Source organism: Delphinapterus leucas, chromosome 13 (assembly GCF_059928025.1).
Source record: "Delphinapterus leucas isolate spDelLeu-1000000601 "Yukka" chromosome 13, BTC_Dleu_Yukka2, whole genome shotgun sequence".
Lineage (NCBI taxonomy): Eukaryota > Metazoa > Chordata > Mammalia > Artiodactyla > Monodontidae > Delphinapterus > Delphinapterus leucas.
In genome coordinates this window covers 9,707,011-9,722,065 of record NC_143141.1, presented here as the reverse complement: position 1 = coordinate 9,722,065, position 15,055 = coordinate 9,707,011, and the positions used below count along the sequence as shown (strand labels likewise).

The 15,055-nt window shown below is 59.0% G+C and overlaps 1 protein-coding gene across 5 annotated transcripts in view; it reads right to left on the bottom strand.

Annotated features, from left to right (window-relative positions):
* Nucleotides 1-3,290: 3,290 nt before the first annotated feature.
* The window catches only part of FAM178B (family with sequence similarity 178 member B), an 82,856-nt gene continuing 71,091 nt past the window's right edge, over nucleotides 3,291-15,055 (bottom strand). For all 5 annotated transcript variants that reach the window (XM_089922731.1, XM_089922730.1, XM_089922728.1 and 2 more), the window contains 3 exons: nucleotides 5,495-5,572; nucleotides 5,035-5,187; nucleotides 3,291-3,684 (listed from right to left, as the gene is read on the bottom strand). In XM_089922731.1, coding sequence (XP_089778857.1) covers nucleotides 3,652-3,684; nucleotides 5,035-5,187; nucleotides 5,495-5,572 — 264 coding nt within the window. In that variant the 3' untranslated portion in view covers nucleotides 3,291-3,651. The remainder of the gene's footprint in view (nucleotides 3,685-5,034; nucleotides 5,188-5,494; nucleotides 5,573-15,055) is intronic.

Sequence of the window (15,055 nt, the reverse complement as noted above, 5' to 3'; positions counted from 1 at the left end):
TAGGGGGCAAGACAGTTAATTAGCATGGGGTGGGCAGGGAAGGCTTTGCTTCAGCTGACAGGGAGGAAGATGTGTGACCCCCCTCTTCCTGTTAGACCCTGCGTCTATTTATGTGGATGTAAATCAATAGGCAGGTGCCCGTCACATTTGTTCTGTGCTTCACATCCTGCAACTTGCCTTCACTCTGCCCTCATGACCACCCTTTCCAAAGTAGGTACTGTTTCTCCCATTCCATAGATAAAATGAGTCTCAGAAAGGTTACGCATCCTGCCCCAACTCACATAGATAATGAGCAAGGTCAGAATGTTAAATCAGGCCTTAGGACTCCTGATCCTGTCTTTCCACTAAGTCACAGGGTATCCTGCTAACTTTTAGGCCACAAACACTCCATTTCCTGCTGTTTTTCCTCACCTTCACCTCCCACCCACCTCTAGGTGTGACGGTTACCAGGCTGAGACCTGAGCTCCTAGCCCCATCTGCAAGACAGCCCTAGTGGAAAGTCTCAGCAGGTGGTTTGGTTTCACTGGCCGTGACCGTCTTCTGTAGCTCAAGGCCGGCTGCTCGGTTCCTGCTAACAGACTCCGGAGCCCTTCCCTCCCAAACGCTCCTCAAAGTTAAGGCTGCAGCTTGCCTGCTCCCCTCTTCCACCTTCACTCATTTTCTGCTGCGTTCCGTTCCTTTCCAGCGCTGGCCTTTTCCGTGGGTGGGTGGGCAGGGGATAAAGTTTCCTGCATGACTACTTGCTCATGATTCATACTTTAAAATAAAAGCACAACTGGTCAAAAATGAGGATTCCTGGGTCTTAAATTAAGAAGAAAAAAAGTTACTAATACCCGGGAAAAAAAAAAAAAGGCTTGTGTATAGGCATATCAAGCCTCCTCAGGGCCTGTCTATCATATTCTATGGAAGGTATCCACTTTTCAGGCCTTAGGCCTTGACAGACCCTCTTACTTTCCCCATTTGTTCAACTGCTTGTGGCCAAGAAAAAGCAGATGTGCTAAATGCCCCCCGAGTTTCTCTGAGGACCCACTGGCAGCTCAGTCCGGCCCCTAGAGATGGACCCAAGAGTCTTCTCTGGAAAGCAAGGCCCCCCTCACTCCCACACCTTGGTCATGCACCACGGTGCCCCTCCTGTGAACTCCAGCTCTCCTGAGGCTGCTTTCTGAGGGGGGGTGAGGGCGGGGCTGAGGGGTCACAGTGGGGTTCTGTAGTCAACACTGTCTGGCCAACTTCCAGGGGAGTCAGGAGCTGCTGTCAACCCACAGGGGGGAAATGAAAAAGCCTGGGTCAGCCACCCTTCAGGGGCCTGAGGGCCTGGGGACCTGGGGACCGAGGGGAGTGGGGACATAGGAAAAGGACTTCCTCTCTCCACTTCCTCCTAAAGGAGAGTTATCAAAGCCGTCCACCTGGGAAGCCTTTCCCTTCCAGCCCCTCCCTACCACCATCACCAAAGGAAGCAGGAGAACATCCGTCATCACAGCCCCGGATGCTGCCTTTCCAGTGGCTTCCACCAGGATATCCCTCAGCCTTTTCCCAGGGGCTTAGGGATCTGGAAAGAGTATGTGGCCAAGTTGCCAGCATTACTGTGGAACTCTTGGCCTAGAGGCTGGCTCTCTAACTGGTCCCAGACTGGTTTCAGAAGATCTGGTCAGCTCCCAGCCAGTTCCAGCGAGGGCCCATTACACGTCCCAGGGGACGCCGTACGCCCTTGGGTGACCTCAAAGTGCTCACCTCTGCTCAGGTTACAGGGAGGCCTCTGGAGGGCCTGAGCTGTCACCAACACCTCCTCTCTCCTGGGGGTGAGTGTCTCCGGGAGCTGGGGCGGAGGGGGGCAGTGCACGAGAACCGGGCCTGGGCAGGAGGGCTCCAGAGCCTGCAACACTGGACAGCTCGAACCCTTGCTCAGAGCCCAGCAGGGGCGGCTTTGAGAATTGGAAACTCCCTGCTTCAGACTCTCAGGGCTCCCTACTCCCTCTCTGCCCTTGGCTGCGAGAACGAAGAAAGGAAATTTCAAAGGTGATTTCCAGGTTTCCAGAGCAAACTGAAGAGCTGGGGATCAGGGGCAGGGGCGGCCCTGAGGGAGGGGGAAGGCGGTGGCTCGGCACAGCCTCCGCTCTGCTATCGGAGGATCTCAGGCCTACCTGATGCCGCTGGGGCCTCAGGGGTGCCCTGGCCAAGGGGGCCTGTGATGTGGCCAGGAACAGAAACCAGAACTCTCAGGCAAGCCGCCTGGGCCTCCAAGCCTCCCTGGCAGAGAGCTTCTTCCACCTCTCACCTGGCGAAGGAAGAGAGGCAGGGAGACGTGGTACCCGGCCCTCGGCCGTGTGCTCGTGCTCTCTGATATACATCTGCCTTGGCTCCCAGCACTCTGGGGACCCAGCGAGAGCCTCCAAAACAGGACCAGGAAGCGATGGGCTACACTTTGGGGCTGCAAATAGAGGCACTTGGCCTGAAGGTCCTTTATATGGGGGGAGTTTCCTACTTAACCTGCCTTACCCTGACCCCCGTCGTGTGAAAGAACAAAGGAGAGGGACAGATAAACAGAGAAAGTCACAAGCACCAGCCACGGTGACGTTCCACTGGCAGACGCTAGGGTTGAGCTGAGGAAGGGGCCCAGGCCCAGTGGGCAGGCCTCATCCTCTAGCTACCTCCTATCTACCTCCTGTGGCCCCTGCAAAACCCCGTCCCCACCCAGAAAGGAGTCAGGAGGGGCCAGGGGCTAGCAATGGAGTCTCAGGGTTGGACGTGTGGGCAGATCCCCAAGGATCTCCTGGGGGTACCAAAGGCTCACTCACTTCTCAAGGGGAGCAGGTCAAAGACGTCCAGCACCCGTTTAGGGATCAGGGCCCACAAAACTGATCTTGGGTAAGGCAGAGGGGAAACAAAAAGTCTTGGGAACGATCTTTCGGCACTGCCCCCCATGCCCAACTCCTAAGTCTGGGAGTTGATTTCAGAGCTCAACAATAAGTTGAATTAAGTGTAATTACAGCCCTGAGCTACCATCTCACTCCCTGGATCTTCCCCAGTGGCAGCGGGGAGTGGGGAGTCCTGGTCCCAGACCGGTCCAAACAAACGTTCCCCATCCCTGCTCCCTGGGTGTCTGACAGCTTTCAGGCCACAGCCAGAACTGCTCCTCCCTGAAGGTTTACAAACAGCCCTCAGCTGCAGGGGGTGGGGCGGGGCACATGACTGCCTGGGGTGAGAATTCTGCAAAGTATAAGCGAGAAGTCAGGAAACTGGGCGCTGAGCACGGGCCCTCAGTAAGGGACTGAAGGAACTCTTGTAACCCATGATGCTGAAATGAGACTTTAGCGTGCACAAGGAACCCTCACATTAGGGACACACAGAGATGGGAAGGAGGGTGGGGAGGATGGTGGCCGGAGGACCCAGGAAGCCCAGGAAAACCAGAGCTTTGGAGACAAAGGTCTCGGGGAGAGGAGGCGGTGGGGAAGGGAAGGAGAGCTGAGAGGTGAGCCAGGCAGCGAGAGGCAGGGTCCTTGCCCGGAGGGGGCTCAGGGCAGCGGGGGAGGCAGGTGCTTGCTTCAGCTGGCTGGTCCTCCTCTGGTCTCCATTCTTCACGCCTTCAGTTAGCTGGGCCATGTTCACTTCCTGCCAGGGCCAGGAGCACTGGGCCACCCCTGCCCTGCTCCATTAGATGTCTTCCCAGGGGCTGAAGTACTGGGTCTGTGGCAAAGAGAAAAGCAGGATGTGACGGTCTGGGCCCAGGTAGGGCCCACCGATGTGACGCTCCCTGGCGCTCCAGCATCCCTTGAATTTCCACTAAGGCCTCCTCTGTGCCAGATGCTGAGCCACAAGGCTCCTGGGGCTGCCAGTCCAGGTGAGGACATGGCAGGTCAACGGGCCACTCAACCACAGCTCTGCCTCCGTTCTCTCTACTCCCTGTTCACAGGCCCAGGGCGCTGTGAGAGGAAGGTGGGACCTGCCCCCTGGCTCGGCCAGGCCACGAATCACTTTTCCTTCTTTTCGTGACAAACACACTGCTTCTCACCAGATACCAGTGTGATCTAGTTCCTTAGGGGTTGAGGATGAGGTCTGCTCTCCAGCTTTCTCAGAGACTTGTGAAATCTGAGACCCAAGCCACAGCCTGTGGCTGATGTGTCAGTCCCAAGTCAGAGGTTACGGGGGAAGGACAAGCAGAGGGGAGTCAGAGGAAAGGCAAGTTGGGAGCCCTGGAGCATTGGGAGGGGGGTTGGAGAAAGAGTTTTTACGAGACCCAGCTCATCTGCATCCAGGGCTGGGGGCGAAGGGGTGGCAGGGCTGCCTGTTGGAGGAAGGGACAGAGGCCAGAAGGGAGGCTGCCAGAGCCGGGGCTGCACTGTGCTAAATGTGCAGGCTCGCGAGTCAGGCTGGTTCTGTGCCCTGGTTCTGATATTTGCACGCCCCCGCCTGCATGATGGGGCAAGCTGTTTAACCTCTCAGTGACTCTGGCTAGCTTGTTCATCTGTAAAATGCGATCATAACAATACCTGCCTCATGGAGGTTACGTGGATTCATGTAGAAGAGGGTCTTTATTCAATAAACATTAGCTATGAGTATTTATTACCCAGGGAGTCTGAGGGAGTCAGGAGCGTGAGTGCTGTTGCTACAAAAACTGGAGGGACCAGGGCAGCCTGGGAGCGTTCCCCCCAGCAGAGTGGGAGGCCAGCCTCAGGCCCACAGGACAACTGGGCAGAGGGTGGACAGCTGGTGCCTCTGCTGCCCCTTCCTGGCACAGCTCACGACAGACCGGCCCTGTGGCCCAGGCTCTTCCCTCTCTGGGGTGAAGCTCTTCTTTGCCTTCACCCTGGAGTCGCCTGCGCTGTGCCTCCTCCCCGCAATCCCACACGGGGGCCTCTGACTCTCGATAAGAATGGCGATGGCCAACCGAGGACACGTCTCCCCGCACTGCACTCTGCCCCCATCTTCCAGCCAGGAACCCGGCAGCTGCAGAGGGGGCGGACACACTGAGGGCTCTGGTCAGCCGCCTGACCACATCCCTCCCCTCCCAAGCCTGGGGGCTGGTGTGGGCACCACCTGGGGCTGGCAGTGGACCAGCAGCTCCTGCCAGCGGATGTAGGTCTGGGCAGCCAGGTCCTTGAGTGCGGTCCAGTGCATGGCCTGGGGGCTCTCCCGGATGTGGGTGCTGATGCTGCGGTCCAATTGCATGCACAGCAGCTGCACCTCTCCCTGCAGAGGCCGTGGGGGGCGGGGCACAGGCCCGCAGCCACAGTCGGGGAGGGGAGCACAAAATCGGAGAAAGAGGAGGACAGGTCTGAGTGACTGCCCAAAAGTCAGGCAGGAAAGGGAGGGGAGGCACGGGGTAACCGGGGGCACGGGTCAGTATCCCTTGGGAAGGCCTGGTGGGACGCTGGGAGGAGGACGAGGCCGGCTCCCCTAGGCCTGCTTCTTTTTCAGCCTCCCACTCTTCCCAGTTCCTGGCAGCGGGCTGGGCTCCTCCCCCAGGGGCCCCAGCCCAGCCTCCTGGGAGACTCACCCATTGGTCTGGAGTAATGTCCTGGCAGCTGACCACCAGCCCAGCCAGCGTCAGGAGGCTGTGACACAGGTAGCAGACCTGGGGAGAGACAGGCTTCCCTGAGTGCAGCTCAGGCCCAGCCCTGGGCTTCCACGACAGTGTCTGGGGAGGTGTCTTCAAGGAGGGCCCCGCTCACTCAGAGCTCTGCCCCTGAGGAATGACCGTGCTCCCCCGCCTCAGAAAAAGAAGAAATCTCTGCCATCCAGAAATCCACACTGTCACCCAGCCCCATCCTGGGGCTCCAGAGGAGAAAGCCCGCGGGCGAGAGGGGTCTGTCCACTCTGAGCTCTGCCTGGTGTCTGTGGTCCCCGAGGTCTCTGCTCTGCTCCCTGTGGCACCCACGCCTGTGCGCACTGTGACCAGATGCCACTGTCCACTATATGCGTACACGGGTCCCCCATGGGTGCCCAGCTCAGCCCGGGGGGACACCCCTGCACAGACAGATGTGCAGCTCAGTCCAGACACTCCCACCATGCTGACCGGAGGAGGCTGGCGAGGGGAGGGGGGCAAAGGGCAGGAGGTCTGGTTGAGCATTCGCCCACCTTACCCACCTACTCATACCCTCGCTCTTGCCCCCTGGACACCAAGGGGTGAAAACAGGACGAAGGCCGATTCTATGTGATCAGAGGCTACGTTAGATTCTGGGGTGCCCTTGGACTCTGCTGGTGCCCATTCATTTATGAGAGATTCACCTGCTGTGCAGAGAAAACGAAGTACGGGGAGCACCCACCCCAAAGGCAGGTGAGGCTCCTGCTGTGAAGACAGCCTGCTCCTGGCACTCAGTGGGCATACCCCTCCCCCACTCGGAGGTGCCAGCTGCTCTGTCCCCTTCAGACTCCTCCTAAGATAGGAAGGGTGGCAGGAAGCACCCCACCATCATGCCTGTGGCAGATAACCAGCCCTGAGGCTGAGCTGGGAGGGGAGAGGCAGGCTCTAGAGATGGCCAGCAGGGCTCCAGCTTGGTGATAATGGGGTTGGAGCTCAGAGCCAGCCAAGGCTCCCCTGTCCCCCCACTTCCCCTGCTCTTATCATCCTCCCCCTTTAGAGCACCTGGTGGTGCCCCAGAAACGGTCACAGCCTCTTTGCACAGACCCAGCAGCCTCCTTAGGGCAGAAGCTAGAACGGTTTTTGAGGGCATCAGACACTCTGGAGTGTAGTCTTCTCCAGCTCAAACACCACGTGCAAAATCCTGAGGCCACAGGCCAGCGACCCCCCTCCTCCAGCAGCACCTGCCCTGCCCAGGACCCAGCCTGTTCTTCAGCACAGCAGCTGAGGCCCACAGGTGGCTGATACCACAGGCTGGCCGGGTTGGGTGGCATGCCACCTGGCAGTGGGGAAAAGCAGGGGGCCCACTGGGTGTGCCTCCAGGCAGCGCTGCCCCGGGCTGGGGAAGATCCAGCCTCCGTGAGCAGGGTCCACCTGCTGGGTCCCCCTTCCCCAGCCTGGCCTTGCCCTTGGGAGGCTCACGGCATTCGGAACTCCTGAACTCTGCAGTCGTGGCAAACGGCTCTTTCCCGCCGTCCCAACCCCCTAAAGCAGGCTCAAGCCTGTGCGCTAGACAGTGTACCTTAACTAAGACACAGCCACACACACTCAGACGTCGGACAGGAAAAGATGCTTCAGGAAGGCTATCATTTGGTTACTGACACTGAATACTGAGCCCCAGCGTTCCCATGGACCAGGAGGACAAAGGGTCCTTCTGGCTTTTCTGGGGAGGGCGGGGGAGCGGTGGTGGTGTGCAGCTGAGAGGGCTTCAGGGAGGAAGTGACTAAACCAGGTCTCAAAGGAGCCGTAAGATTTGAGGTGAAGGTGGCCCTGTGCGGGTGGGGCACAGCCAACATTACACCACCAGACAGATCCCGGGCTGATGCAAGCAGCAGAGGCAGGACTCGCCGGGGGACTGACCGCCGCTAGGGCACGAGCTGGGCTGGAGCGGGGAGAGAGGGGCGCCCTGGGGACTGGGCTGGCAGCAGAGGGACCAGACAGTGGACAGTGGAGGCCACTCCACGCTGCTCTGGAGCAGGGAGCCTGGGTTGTGGAGGACAGACTGGGGGCACTTGGGGGAAGCAGGGGATGGAATCTGTTGGGATGGAATCCACCGAAGTGAAAACACGGCTCTCAGAAGGATTACACTTCCTCCGTCTTTTTTTTTCCTCTTTCTTTACAATGTGTGTGCTTTACTCATATAATCAGAATATAATGACAAAAATTTTAATTAATTTTAAACCAGACAATGCCAATGATAAACGACTGAGCCCAGGTGGGTCTGGGGTAGGTGCGGGGCAGGGGAGAGGGACGTGACCTTGGGAAGCACCCTCTTCGAGAGAGGGGCATTGAGCAAGCTGATGGTGAGAGGTGGTGGAAGCCAAAGAAAATATCCCAGGGCGATGGAGCCTAGGGCGATGGAGCCCTCGGTTGGCGGCCGGGAGGGGGGGCCTGTCTGCAGGGTGGGTGTGAAAGCCCGGGAAGGCTGTGGCAGAGGAGAGAGAAGGACCTTTCACCTGTAAACATTCCCTCAACCGAAGGGGGCGTGGAGGCGCTGGGCCGCGGGCTCAGGTGGAGGCCCTGGCCAGGCCCCCAGCCCCCTGATCTCCCCTCCCCTGCAGAATGTATCTTCCTGGGAGGGGGGCGTGGTGAGGGTGGGCCTGGGATCTGAGGAGTGCCCTGGAGGAAAGCCTGTGCAGTGGGGATTTACTGAGAGAAAAGAGCGGCTACGTGTGTACGGGTTTCACAACTTCATTCTTAATGCCGATTCCCATAATTGAATCTGGAGGGAAAATCCCAGGGAAACTATTCTGAATACGTTTGTTTTTTGTGGGGTGGGGGTGGGGTGGGGTGGGGACGAGAATAGCAAGAAGGAAGAGGTAGTTCTGAAGAAGAGCCCTGTTAACCACACTGTATAAGCCGATCGTCCAAAGGGCGGGTGAGGGTACATGGGAACCGTGCCCACTACCTGGAAGGAGGGCTGGGAGCATTCTCCCCTCTTTGGGGAAAAGGGCTTCGTTATCAGCAGAGTCGCCCAGGCCATTCCTCCCCGCGGTCTCTGCACTGAGAGGAGAGGTGAGAGACGGTCCTTCCGCTCTCATCCAGACAAAGGGACAGACCGCGGCACCGGGGACACGCCAGGCTTCTCCTGCACCTCAACCCTCCTCTCCCAGGCCCTGTTTCTGTGAAGGTCAGAGAAGCAAACCATGAGCAGAAACTGGGGCTCTAGCAGGCTGGGGGAGGCTGAACCTGGGTCTCCGTCCTCTGGAAACTTCCTCCGGTGGGGAGGGCAGGGGCTGGCCCAGGAGCCCTGGGAGACAGGGTAGGACGCTCAGTCAACAGCCAGGTGTGAGAGCTGCGTTTCCTGCTCCAGTTGTGCTGTGACCAGTTCCTGAACTCAGCAAGCCCGTTCCTGTCCTGCTGGCACCACAGAAACGTGTGGCTCTGTCTTCTCTTTCAAGATACTGGAAAGGGAGGCTGGGCAGAGGCCAGGCATCGGCAGGGCCAGTGCAAGGTGGCCCTTCCTCCTGTCTGAGGCCCCTTCCAAGTCCCTATGGGCGGGTGGGGGTATGTATGGGTGTAGGGGAAGGTGCCGGGTGGCTTCAGGGTTAGTGAGCAGTGCAGGGGCACACCTTGAGTGGGGGCTATATCCATCCAAGCTTGGGCATCTCGTCTGTAGAACGGGTGCTCCCCCAGCTCAGGCCACCCAGCACCTCCCGACTGGGGCGTGAGTGGAGGCTGGGAAGCCCCCAAGGGAAATGGGGCCAGGAAGCCTCAGTCCACGACTTGGGGAGAGGCAGAGTCTGAGGCATGGGACGTGCCCGAACCCAATGCCGACAGGAAAGGAGCCTGCAGCTCCATCTTCCGGGTCTCTCCCCGGAGTCTGGCAGACAGACTTTTCTGAGAAGTTCTGTGCAGGATGCCTCCCTCCTGGCTCTAGCGCCTGGAGGTGGGGCCCCGCCCTCTCCCTGGGGAAGGATGACACGGCAGAGAGATAAGGGACAGCCCACTGGCTTGTCACCCGCGAAGGGGCCAGGGGAGGGGAAGGCCAGTGTCTCCTTTTCTGGTCCAGCTAGTTCTGACCCGGGAACCGCCAGCCAAGTCTTGGTGTACAGAGCTTTCGTCATGAGACGAAAGGGAAAAAGGGTGGACGGTTCCCAGGAACTTCATCCTTTAGAAAAATTCCCCTCTAGCTAATGCCAAGGGAGCTGGCGGTGGGTTATTTACGCTAAGAAAGGGCAGAGAGGGGGAGGGAGAGGATCTCCCAGGAAGCCACTCGCTCTGGCCAGAACATAATAGTTTCTCCCACCGCAGTTCCGAACAAGAGCGCAGGCTCACCCGAGGCAACCCTTCGAACCCAGCCCCCTCCCTGGAGGCTGCCAGCCCGGTGGGGGGCAGAGGGGGTGCAAGGAAGGCAGGGGATGGTGGATCTTGCTCTTGGCTGGAGGGTCCTGGGGGAGCAGGTCCAGCCAGCTCTGGGGCAGCTGCTGTGGGGCATGGGGGTGGTGGTGGGGGGAGAACTAAGGCTGACCCAGGAACACCTGCTGGGGAGGACACACTGATTCAGAGGACACAGCCTTCCAGCCAGGCTGCTGGGGCCCAGGGGCTCACACTGCAGATGTCGCTGGCTCCCGCTCGGCAAGCTGGCCCTCAAGGCCAGCTGCTGTCCAGTTCCTTGCCCGGGATGCCAGGACCCCAGGGCAGCCTCCCTTGGTCTCACCTCTCCAGGCTCACAGGCTCTGGGGTTGGGAGGGGTCCTGTCCTGGGGGACCTGCATTCAGCCACAGCCTGGTTGGGCTGCTCTCGGCCCCGTTTGGAAGGCCTGGAGGTCCAGGAGGAGAATTCTGCCATAGGTCCTGTCATTGCCACGTGTGGGTCTTCTCAGGGGTTCTGTTCCCTCAGAGACACTTCGCTGCAAACACACGTGCTGAAGGTCAGTTCTAGAACCAATGAAGCCTGGGAAAGAGTGAAGCCGCGCTGGTCCGCCTTGGGCCATTTCAAACCCAAGGCTAGAGCTGGGCCCTGATGAATTCTCTTCCTTCCTTCCTTTTCTTTCTCCTTTTATCAAATTGAACCCTACGGCACTACTGCGCAGTGCCCTGACCCAGCGGGTTCCCACAGAGGTCCTGCTGACCTTCACTTTCAGTAGATGTGGAAGCTGAGCCTGGAGAGGTCCCCTGACTGCATGACCATCTCCACTAAGTGTTAGGCCCGATGCAAATGTCTGTACGTGCTCCCTTAAGGTGAACAAGCTGTGTGTGCGTGCGTGTGTGTGTGTGTGCGCGCGCGCGTGCACTCATGCTCCCTAAAGGGGGTTTAACCCTGGAGAGAGATCAAGGCCCTTCTGCATTGCACAGCCAGGGCCCCAGGGCCTGCTAGAGGCAGGACAGGGAGAGGCTGAGGCTCCCCCCTGGGCAGGAGAGTCAGGGCAGCAGGCCTGAGCCCCAGGGCATGGTCTAGGTACTCCATCACACACCGGCTGGGCAAATAACAACAAAAGTAGTCAGTCATGAGTAATCCTGAGGTAGGGCTACTTGCAGGCCCCAGGCCAAGAGTCTCAGACCGGGGACAGACTGCAGCTCATCTGGCTAGTGTACCCACCAGGGCTCAGGGGGAGAGGGGACGCGTTTCTTAGGGGAACCCCGTCGACCTGTCCTGGAGCATGACACCTGCCACCATCTCTAGGTGCTATTTCTTCCTAACTTCTTCCGCCCCACAAGTTAAGTGCAAGATTTATTCCCCTTGCCCAGGCCATTCCTGCTCCAAGTTACACTCTCTGATCTTGGCTTGGGCAAGCACCAAAGCAGCAAGCAGAGGGCTGTGCCCACAGGAAAGCTGAGTATGGAAGTGACTCTGACCAGGACAGGTCATCCGTCATAAGCCCTAGAGAGAAGGAAACGACAAGGACGCATAACCCATCCCTAGGAAATGACATGGTGACATGGCACCTCTTCCTAGCCCAGGTCCCTGGAAGCACAGGGCACAGAGGCCAGAGAACAGACATCGCAGGCAGGACTTGCCAGACTCACCCCGGGGGCTTGCAAGGCCAGACACTCAGTTCTGTAAATGAAAGTGCCTGTTTAGGCGTGGGGGTGGGTAGAGCCCTAGACATGGAGCAGGCTGATGGGAGACGGGCTGGCAGCATCTGGACAGGACCAGCGCTTCCAGCTCAGCTTTTGGGAATGGCCACTGCCTAGAAAGTTTGTCTCAAGGCCCCAGCGGGGCGGAGAGATGGGATGTCTCTGCCGAGGCTGCTAGAGGACCTCAGGGCCCCGCATGGGTCCCCCTCCACAGGTAGCTCAGAAGATGAGCCCCTCACCTGCTCTTCTAGCTGCCCAGAGGAGGTGGGTTCAGAGACCTGAGACCCTGAACTCACCTGAAAGGGACAGAGGTATTCTTTTTCTAAGCTCTATCCTGAACTTGGAGTTGGACCCTGAGCAGCCCTGGCCCCTGCTCTTGGTAGTGAGGAGGGGAGGGAACTAGGAGGCCGTGGCACAGCGGGGCCAGGTGGGGAAGAGATGCAGTTGAGACAAAAGCAGGAAGGCCGAGGGCTTTTTGTTCCTGTGGACCTGCTGCAGGGGGTTATCTCAGCGCATCTGCCCCCCTCCTATGTCTGCGGTGGGAGGAACCGAGGGGCTGCAGGCAAACCCCTGCTGAAGCGCTCTCACCCAGCCCACCCTTCCTTTCTGGCTTCCTGCTGGCCATGGCGGGGGGGTGGGGGGGATTTGACAGGCGGGGGGATTGGCTGGCCCTTCCTGCTCCTCCAGCTGGGACTAGAGACCCTGACCCCAGGGGGATCTGGAACGGAAACCCAGCTCTGCCTGCCGCCCAGAGAGGGACAACATTCTCGGTGCCTGTGTTTGAGAATCTACGCCTGGGTGTGCACGTGTACATCAGTACGCGGATTCCAGAGCCGGAGGGAGCCCCTGAAACCAGCCAGGGTGTTGGCGGGGGCTGGAGGGGCCCCATGGAGCGGTGGCTTCCTCAAAAGCCATTTCCTCAAAAGCAATGGCTTCCTCCCTTCTCTTTCTTATCTTTCTCACTCTCTGTATTGTCTCCTGGCGTGTTGGCATGGCCAGTGCCCGGGTAAGTACTGCCCTCCTAATACGTCCCATGGGTGTTAGAGAACAAGGCCTCTGCCCACGGCTGAAGACCAGAGGGATGCCATGGACACTAAGGCTTCCTGGTGCCCAGGGTCCTGCCCCCTCCTTTGTCGAGTCCCAGCCTCCCGTCCCCTACACCCAGGCCAAGGTGCCGCACAGTGGGGACTTCAGCCCGGATTCCAGGGAAAGATGTGTGACCTGGGCTGGCCACTCACTTCATGCCCGGCTATATGATTAGCTTAGAGGTGAGCACATGACCCAAGCCAGGCCAATGAGACTCAACTTTGGGACTCTGTTAGGATCCAGGACAGAAGCTCTTTCTTTCCCCCTGGCTAGGGTTGCAGAGGGAAGGAAATAAGCCCGGGGTGTCTCAGAAGCAGCGGGAAAGCTGCCTGGGAACGCACCAAAAGGCAGAGCCTAGAGATGCAGAGAGCGACACGGAAGTTTCACGACGCTGCTCAGCCCTGGTCCAGCTGAGCCCGATGAGCTGTCCCAGGACCTCTTGGGACGTGTGTTTGTGTTTCTGTCACTACAGCATCCTGGCAAAGACGGGGTGAGAAGGGACAGGACAGGCGGTGAGCAGAAGAGCAGTTGAGGGGGCCATGGTCTGTCTGGCAACTGTCCCTCCAGGCTGGGGACAGCTAGTGAGGGGCCTCACACACCCTTCCCGCTCCCCGCTCAGGTGTGTGACAGTGGGAGCTGAGCCCAAGCTGCTTACACAGGGCTCCTAGAAGGCACTGCTGAACTCCCGGGTGGTCCAGTGGTTGGGACTCGGCCCTCTTACTGCTGGGGCCTGGGTTCAATCCCTGGTCGGGAAACTAAGACCCCGCAAGCGGGCACTGCTCCCCCCACCCACACTCCCGAGGCTGCTGGGCGGGGCTGGGTGCAGCTGTGGTGGGGGGGAGAAGGTCCCTCACCAGACTGTACCTGCTCAGGGCAGGCATTTTAATGGAAGCATGTGGTTGAGATAGACCCTGGACCCAACCCTCAAAGGCGACTCTGTTCAGGTGTGTGAAGCAATGTGTGGACAAGCCACTGGCTGAGTGAACAGACTGTAATGACCACCGTAATCCAAGGATAGGAGAGACAGGCCTGGCATCGCCAGGAAGGAGGACCAGCAGGGCAAAGACACGGGCCTGAGAATGGAGGGTTTCTAGGAAAGACACCCCCTGCTTGGAATCAAATGGAGTGGTTTGATGCACAGGAGAAAAACCGCATGGATGAAGTAGGGCCAGCTGACACAGGCCTTGGATGGGGGGGTTTGAATATGATGTGACAGGCACTCAGGTTCGCTTATTCCTACGAAAGAATGGGAGAAAGACGATCGCAGAGTTGTCCAGGGAGACCTGAAGGATGGAGAGACAGAGGCAGGGGGGTCCTGGGGCAGAAGCAGGTGAGTCACCCGCACGGGGTTAAGGACGGTGTCTACGGGAGGGACCCTTGAAGGGTCCTTAGGAGGACTGAGCCTGGGGTGGGGCAGGGCAGAGGGCAGGCCAGAGCTGCCGAGGACTCGGGCTGGCTGGGCTTCAACAACAGTTCCCTGCAGCATCTAAGCCTCTCCTCCGCAGCTCAACAGCATCACTTTAAGCCCTGCTCGTACACCTGCAAAGAAGCCAGAATTCCTGGGAGTCGATCAAAGCTGGCCTGGGCCCCCGGCCCCATGTGCCTGCAGATGCTCAGAGGTACCCACTGTGAAGGGGCTCAGCGGCCACTCAGGTGGCTGTGATGTGTATCTGGGGCACGGATCTCCCTTTAGGGTCAGCTACCCAGAGGTCACCTCCCCAGAGGTCACCTCTTCGAAGTTTATTTCCAAAGATGTCAGCTGTTCCTCATTTTGGAGGAAGTGAGGAGGAACCCAACGCAGACTAGCCAGAGGAGGAACTCAGGGGTCCTCAATAGCCATTGTCCATTCTTCAAAACCAGTCCTCCTAATCTTGGCCTGACCAAGGCCCCCAGCCCTGTGGGCGTGGCTCTCCCTAAGGTGCGGGGCAAGGGGCAGGCAGCTCAGGGGAGAAGGCAGAGAGTGGAGGGAGAGGGAGGGCTTCCTGCTCCACCTGTCCTTCTAGGTGACACGAGGGCCAGGAGCCTGTGCCCCAGCCAAGCCCGAGGGAGTCCACGTCCCCATGTTGGTGTCAAGTGGCAGCGGGAGAGTGCAGGGCACAGAGGCGGGTGCAGAGAGCCGGAGGGCAGCCCCAAACTCCCCAACCACACCCAGTCACGTAAGGCAGCTCTTGGCAGGGTCACCCGACACAGGGACAGGCCAGCGCAGGAGTAAAAGCAGTAAAACTTGTTTGTCAACTCTGTTAACACACAGGCACACCATAAAGATATACAGGAGATGCACACAACATACAACACGCACGCACGGACACGTGCACACACACACATGCGCGGCAGTCCCGTGCCCTCTGCAGAAGATGTGCAGAGACGCCAG